Genomic DNA, 7,831 nt, shown 5'->3' with positions numbered 1-7,831 from the left:
CAGAACATCTGTTATGAACAATTAACACTGTTCACGAAACACATTTTCGTAAATTTCAAGTAAAAAGATATGTATTTAATAAATAAAAATTTTGTAGTTTGAATCCGCCATTTGTAATTCGTGATGACAACATTGAGTTCCCCCACTCTCATTCAACTCTGTTCATCCCACATAAAGTTACTATAATTTTATTTATTAAATACATATTTTTTTTAGTTCAAATTTGGGAAAATGTGTTTCTTAAACAATGTTCATTGTTTATTACAGATGTTCTGAAAGCTACATAAAATATACAGAGTTCTACGTAGTGTTATCTGAAATATTCAGGTTAGAATTTTGAAAATTTTTTTTCTCAAAAACTGGGTTCGACCGCACAAAAAAAACTTCAGATTCGTGTTCAGCACCATCGAAAATAGGGGGGTAGACAAAATTTTGTGAAAATTGGAGGTGGTGCCACTAAAGTAAATAATTACCGTTTATTATTATGCATTTCAACATACCAATATATTCTTCAGTGTTCGTTCATTTAAGTCTATATCTACCAGTCTCTGAATTACAGCTCTAAATTTTTTATCTGCTAAAAGTCCTTTTAAAGTTTTATTCCACTGTTTCTTTAAAGTGCTATTAATCTTAAATTTCATGTCTTCTGGGAGACTTAAATAATATTCAATTTTTGTCAAGGTATGCTCTAAACGAGAAATATAGTCACAGTCTTCTTTGCAGGGATACAAAAAATATTGCCTGTGTGAAAACCTAGACTTCACTCGTTTCTCTAACAATTCAATAACATCAAGACGACATGTAATACCTACAAAAAGCATATCTTAGAAATAAAAATAATCCATTCATTATTAGAGATTGTATTACCTAGTACACATATAGGAGTCTGTGCTGATTGTGAAATGTCAAACAAATTATACAACAGTGTTTGGTTGTGATGAGCACAGAAGAGATCAAATTCTTCCAATATAAAAATTACACATTTCGATGTATGTTTTTCACCTGCCCGTAGACATGCTAATAAATAAGCTAGATTTTCTGCAAAACTTCCAAATACTTTTCCATCTACAGCATTGTCTAATTTCATTTGAGAGGTAATACTTCTTAAAGCTAGAGAATCGTCGGTGTGAATTAAACCATGTAATTTCACAAGTATAGCATCATTATTAAAAGTTTGACTTTTCTGCAACTCTGTCAATACATCTTCTATCAGCTAAAATGAAAACATTATGAAAACATAATAATCCACACTCCACGGGCCCACGTATAAAGAAAAAAATGATTACCCGCAAGCTGTAACTTTGCGTGCAGCTTAATATCAGTTTGACGAGTCTCCCAAGATTTGACTATGAGGAAATTTCAACAGTGGTAGTTTTCCCGTGATTTTCTGGAAAACATGTCAATCTGGCATAAACATGGAATGTTATGACTAGCACTTTTTTTTTAAGTTTAAATGAAAGATATATATTTTTTAAACCCCCCAAAAAATTTGTCCGACAAAAATGTTGGTATTTTGAGTTTGTCCGCCACCCCAAATATGTCGATTTGGTGACATCATGGTTGGTAACAACCAGCAAACTGATTTTTCTGGAAGGGTTTGGTAATAAGATTTGAAATGAAAGTATCTTATTGTCCGACAAAATTCTTGAAAAGTTTTTGCAGTTCGACGTCCGAAGATGTCGACTTAACGACAACATGGTTGGTGATAACCAGCAATCTGGTTTTGATTTTTTTCTCTAATAATTGAAATGTATAACTCAATAATATACTTGTCCCCTAAAAAGATTGGAAATTTTGTCTTAAAAATGGGAAAAATAACTATTTTTGTGGTACCTAATGTTCATTCCGCTATAAAATAATTAATTTTTTAATGAAAAAATAAAGAAGAATAAATAAGAAAATTATCTTGTTAACAGGAGCAACAGAAATTGAAATTCATAAATAATTATGTCTAACTAATTTAATTAATCTCCATCAAAATGATTTCTTTGTTCAAAAAACATATGTACATTTTATTTTATAAACTATTGTAACTATTTTATAAAAAATGGCAACTGTACAATGAATTCATAAATTTATGCTTGTTTTTTTAAATTAAAATTTGCAATCTTGTTTTGACAAACAGTTTACACATAGATTTGTTCTTCAAAAATCAGTTAAACCAATTTTAAAAATATTATTATACATTTATCAAAATTATTATTTATTAAAAGATTGTCTTGTAAAGTATAAATCCTTAATGCAAACTGACTTTGCAGCATTTAAAACCTGCTGCCAAAGTTCTTAACAGGTGTTTATAGTTTCTCCATAAACAACTGAATTGTAATCCCAAAAACGGAAGTCTCGGCATTCCATCTCACGTTTATGTACATACAATTTAAATTAAGATGTAATTTTAGGTACGAATAATACTCAATGTACAGTAGCATACAAATGACAGCAATAAGACAAGTGGAATATGTCAATTATTTGATTTTCGTCCAAACTTAAGAAACTTCACCGCTAAATTAATAATAGGTAGGTAGGTAGGTACTTCATTGTAAGTTAATTCAATAGCATTGGAAGTTTCAAAGCCAAATATCTCGAAAACGGTGCGAGACAGCTAGTTTTATAAAGTGTAGCTTTTTTGAGGAAAAAAAGTTGGAAAATAAGAATTTGAACCAAAGATGAGATACGTTAAAGTATAAAAAAGTTGTTGTTTTTAACACATTCAATCTACTGGAGCTAGCGCCCTCTATGAACTTTAACCAAAATGTGAACACATTTCAATTCCTCTACTTAAAGAACTCCAAACCTCAAAATTTTGTGAGGATATTTGCATTTGTTAAGGAAAAAATGAAAAAAAAAAACTAAAATAAAGTTTTACATTTAACACCCTGTATCTCTTTAACTATCAAATTTTGCACTAAGGTAAGTTCGGCTAAATCGCAATATTTTTGCTTCGAGAATCTACCCATGACCTATTAGCTCGGGACCATCCTGTATACAATTTTTTTGTAATTGTATAAAAAAAAATAAATTTAAATTAGTCATATTTATTTTGAAATTTGAGAAATTTAAACAAAATTTTTTTTATTCATATATTTTTTTTATTAAATATAAATTTTTCTTCTACATCATGCTAAGTATTGAAACCGCAAAATTTTATCGTTTAATTTTGTCGGACAAGCAAAAAACCCGTTAATTTTGCCGGACAATTAAATTCTCAGATTAATATTGCATTTTTTTAAATAATGACGCTTTTGTCCGACAGCTGGTTATCAACAACCATGTTGTCGTTAAGTCGACATCTACGTGGCGTCGGACTGCAAAAACTTCTCAAGAATTTTGTCGGACAATAATATACTTTCATTTCAAATCTTATTAACAATCCCTCCCAGAAAAATCAGCTTGCTGGTTGTCACCAACCATAATGTCACCAAATCGACATATTTGAGGTGGTGGACAAACTCAAAGTACCAACATTTTTGTCGGACAAATTTTTTGGGAGGTTTAAAAAAAATATCTCATTTAAACTTAAAAAAAAAGTGCTGGTTATTACATTCCATGTTTATGCCAGATTGACATGTTTTCCTGAAAATCACGGGAAAACTTACCACTGTTGAATTTTCTTCAGTCAAATCTTGGGAGACTCGTCAAACTTAAGCTGCACGCAAAGTTACAGCTTGCTGGTAAATATTTTTTTCTTTGTACGTATGCCCGTGGACTATAATACTTATATAAATAAATTAATAGTTACAGCAGTCTTTCCAGATCCTCTAGGTCCTACTACTAAGGCCGAATTTGATTCACCATGTTGAACAGTTTTCTGTATTAAATCAAATATTTCTTTCCTCTCATCTTCACGGCCAATAAATGTGTTATTATTTAAAATATTAGTCTTTAAATAATTCCTGATATTTTTTATGTTCACCTCACTCATTTTTTTATAAATAAAAAAACTAAGGTTAGATATTACATTACAATTTTAAAAGTTTGGTATTATTAGCTGTATTTGTTTTACACACTTGGTCACTTTGGTTAATTCACTTTCAGTAGAGTTCTGCCCAAGTTCGTTTTTTTTAAATAAGTGAACAAACCAAAATATGACCAAAATCAGTTCCCTCCTTTCCGATCTAACCTAGCCTAGCCGAAACGAACAAAACATAACCTACAAATAATAATCATAAATATATAAATAATAAAAATAAGCCGTTGATAATGGATATGAATGTAATGCTAATGGATTTTTCATTTATATTACACCGACTGAAAAATCCATGAATCTTGACAAATTGGACAATTGTTAGGTAGCACGCCATAATTGATGGACAGTGCCATCTAGAATGTTACTAGGTTTGTTTTATATCTTATAGATGATTTGTTTCTTAAGACTTTTTTGAGATTTTGTATTGAACTTAAATTTTGTGCCATATCTGTTTGCAACTTGTTTCTTAGGCTTTGTTTGTATTTAAACAATTTGAATTTTGATAATTTAAAATTAAAAATGTGTGACTGTAGCCAGGTGTATAAGTATATAACAGTATATTACATAATAAGTGTTGTAAAAAACATTTTAAGCACGAATGGAAAAGTTACGCACGACGCCGCGTAGCGGCGAGTGCGTAATTCTACGCGTACGTAATTGCATTACACCACGTATTACATACTATACTTTACCTATGACCACTACTTTAAATACTTAAAAACATACTGTCTGCGATCAATGCAAGATTCCTATTACGTCGTACGGTAAAAAAAAAAAAATCGTAGTTTTCCTAGTAACCGCCTAGCAACGGTCAATACAAACAGTATTGTATTGACCGTTGCTAAGCAGTTGCTAGGAAAACTGTGCGTTTTTTTTACCGTACGTAATAGGAATCTTACATTGATCGCAGACAGTGTGTTTTTAAGTACTTACAGTAGTGGTAGTAGGTAAATACATATAACTATATAAAAAGCTTATATAAAAATTTGATAGAATATAAATTCAAAAACAGTATTTACTATTCAAATATTGTACAAAAAATATACAAAATGTACTAATACAAAATGTTAGGAATTCACATACTATTTCACATTTTTACTTGTCCTTGGTTTTCTCTTTTTTATCTTTCTTACTTGGCTTTTTCTTCTCTGGTACTGGCTGAGTATGTCTTGTAAAGAAAGATGCTATTACTCCTAATATAAATGTCCCAAAACCAATTTGCCACACCCATGGATTTTCTCTTAAGTAATCAGCAATCATAGCTGTGAAATCATCAAATGGTGATTTTGGTACAGGAACTCTTTCTGGTGTAACATTTTTATACCAGGATTTTGCAAAGTCTACAAAAGACGTTACATCATACTTTTGAATTTGGTAACGGTACATCTTGCCTTGACGGAATAATATAAATGTTGGCACGTTAAACACATCAAAACGTCTTGCTGTAGCTGCCCCTGTAGTAGCTCTATTTACTCGGGCAACGTTTACTCTTGATTTTAACTGGGCCCCAACAGCTTCCCATCGAGCTTGCAGTCGAGTACAATCAACACAATCGGGAGTGTAAAACAAAACAAACCAGTCTCCTGTAGTTGCACCAGTAGCCGCTTGAGTCAAATGTTCAAATGTTTCATCAGTTAATTCTTTTGTCACAGGATCTTTATTACTTGTAAATGTATGTAAAATTAATTCGTCATTTAAAGGTCCATCATATAATAGAGGAATGCCATGGCGAAAGAACACTAATACTGGTTCCAGATCAGGACTGTATAGTCTTGTCATTTGACTATTTTCTACTTTCACAACCCATGCATTCAAAGTCTCCACTAAATCTTCCCTTAATGCAGTTAACTCATTTGCATAGTTATCACAGGATTCGCAGTATTTTCTAGAAAACAATACAACAACATATTTTTCAGTTCTTATTAAATTCATTAATTCATCATCTTGAACAACTTCTAAATTTCCATTTACTGAGTACAGTGTTTGTAGAAAAATATACATATAAAATATTAGTTTCATGTTTTTTAATGGAACACTAGTTTCTGACATAACACAAATTATATTAGAAGCTCAATATCACAAAGTCAAAATATGCACCAGCAGGACACTGGATTATTAAAACGAAGGTTTGACAATTAAAGTAATATATAACCTCAAATAATTGCAATCCAGCAGCCGGTTTTGTTGATAAAGCTAGGTTTATAATTATCGATCATATATTTACTTGATTTGGCATGGGCTAAGTTCGTTTTGGAAACGCGTGGAAGTTTAGGTACTTTTGATGTGATCGGCTGATTATTCGAGTTTACACAAAAAAGGTGAAATGTATTAGAATATATAATTATTATTTTTTCGATAAGAATAAACTTTGTATGAATTCAAATCATAAACGTAAACATCTGTTAATACAGATTCATAGTACATGCAAAAACGTTTTTTTTCTACATGTCAAAATTACGTAATAGGTATTTTAGTCTTAAAGTGTGTAAAATTCTAGTAAACGTATATTTTTTGTATTTGATTCAATTAATAATAATATCCATGATTCCTTAAAGATAACAATTTATTATATTAATAACATCAAGTTTTTGTACATTAGGTACTTAAAATGCCACCATATACTAGTTTAACATAAAATCTATTAATTTTTAATAATTTAAAAACGTATCAATTCTTATATATTTTCATTTATTTCAATATTATTTCGTGTTCTTAGATTTTTTTAATGAAGTCAAAAAAATACGGCACTATGTTCTGCATGAAGTTTTATTTTTTGTAAAAGTAAAATTAAAAAATGATATTCCAATCCAAGTGTGGTGTCGAAAAACATGGCGAATATATTTCAAATAAAAAAATCGTTAATATATAATTTCATTATCTGCAATTTCGAAAAAGTTAGTTTCCAAATTAACGTCTTTTTAGGCACTTTTTATAACTTGTGTATTTAAAATAAAATTAACTATAAGATATATATTNCCACAATCAGAAGACTATTTATTCATTACAGCAAAGGATCCATACAAGAGGGCATCAAAAGACAATTAGCAGATGGATTAAACAAACGTTAAACGCAGCGGGAATAAATACGCAGATTTTTTCAGCGTATTCCACACGGCATGCCTCTACCTCGGCAGCCGCTAGAAATGGTGTATCTTGGGATGTTATTAGGAAAACAGCAGGCTGGACAAAAACCTCAAAAGTCTTTGCAAAATTCTACAACCGTCCCGTTGTAGAAGACAACAATTTTGCAAAATCTGTTTTAGCAACTGAATTGTGAATACATTCATACATGTTTAATATTGTAAAATCATACACGAAGAGTTCTTGTGCATGGTCATAATAAATGTGTTACACTGATGGCAGTAATTTATTGAAAACAACAGGATGGATATGTAACATTTCTAAGTCTTTAAACTTCTACATAGTTCAATCAAAGTGATCTTGAGGGCGAGGCGCCGTCGTATAATTGTACGATCAAACGAACTTAACTGTGAAGTTCGATCGTAATTATACTAGGCGCCTCGCCCGAAGAGATCACTCCCTCCCTTTACAAAATAATAAGTAATCCCACTAAACAAAAATTCTTTAAGAATAAGATATAAAGGAGTAAGTATCCCAACCCAATTTGAAAATGTTTCATATCCACTCTTGCAACTTTAAAATGTAATGAAGATAGTTACAGCACGGAGTATTAGTAATACAGAACGGAACGGCAATAGTAGCGTTCCTTTCTATAAAATGTGTGATCAACTAGCACCTAAAGCGGTACTACATAGTTCAATCAAAGTGATCTCTTCGAGCGAGGCGCCTAGTATAATTACGATCGAACTTCACAGTTAAGTTCGTTTAATCGTACAAGTATAC

General features: G+C 30.8%; 2 protein-coding genes across 3 annotated transcripts in view; both read right to left on the bottom strand.

The window, feature by feature from the left end:
• Positions 1-4,278, bottom strand: part of LOC108915642 (origin recognition complex subunit 4) — a 7,366-nt gene extending 3,088 nt beyond the window's left edge. Inside the window, exons 1-3 of one of the 2 annotated variants that reach the window (XM_018721734.1) lie at positions 3,740-4,278; positions 868-1,213; positions 501-808 (exon numbers count right to left, since the gene is read on the bottom strand). In XM_018721734.1, the coding sequence (XP_018577250.1) occupies positions 501-808; positions 868-1,213; positions 3,740-3,922 (837 nt within the window). In that variant the 5' untranslated portion in view covers positions 3,923-4,278. The remainder of the gene's footprint in view (positions 1-500; positions 809-867; positions 1,214-3,739) is intronic. The other variant, XM_018721733.2, reaches the window with a different exon arrangement.
• A 684-nt stretch (positions 4,279-4,962) lies between these two features.
• LOC108915641 (thioredoxin domain-containing protein) lies at positions 4,963-6,150 on the bottom strand. The gene has a single exon (XM_018721732.2). It carries the CDS (start codon positions 6,014-6,016, stop codon positions 5,063-5,065), a length of 954 nt encoding a protein of 317 aa, XP_018577248.1. The 5' UTR covers positions 6,017-6,150; the 3' UTR covers positions 4,963-5,062.
• Positions 6,151-7,831: the final 1,681 nt, after the last annotated feature.

The sequence above is a fragment of the Anoplophora glabripennis genome, unplaced genomic scaffold (genome assembly GCF_000390285.2).
Source record: "Anoplophora glabripennis isolate ALB-LARVAE unplaced genomic scaffold, Agla_2.0 scaffold1525, whole genome shotgun sequence".
Lineage (NCBI taxonomy): Eukaryota > Metazoa > Arthropoda > Insecta > Coleoptera > Cerambycidae > Anoplophora > Anoplophora glabripennis.
This window is presented reverse-complemented; position numbering and strand designations above follow the sequence as displayed.

Excerpts from the sequence above, each read along its gene's own strand:
- LOC108915641 (XM_018721732.2), bottom strand. The coding sequence starts at position 6,016 with ATGTCAGAAACTAGTGTTCCATTAAAAAACATGAAACTAATATTTTAT.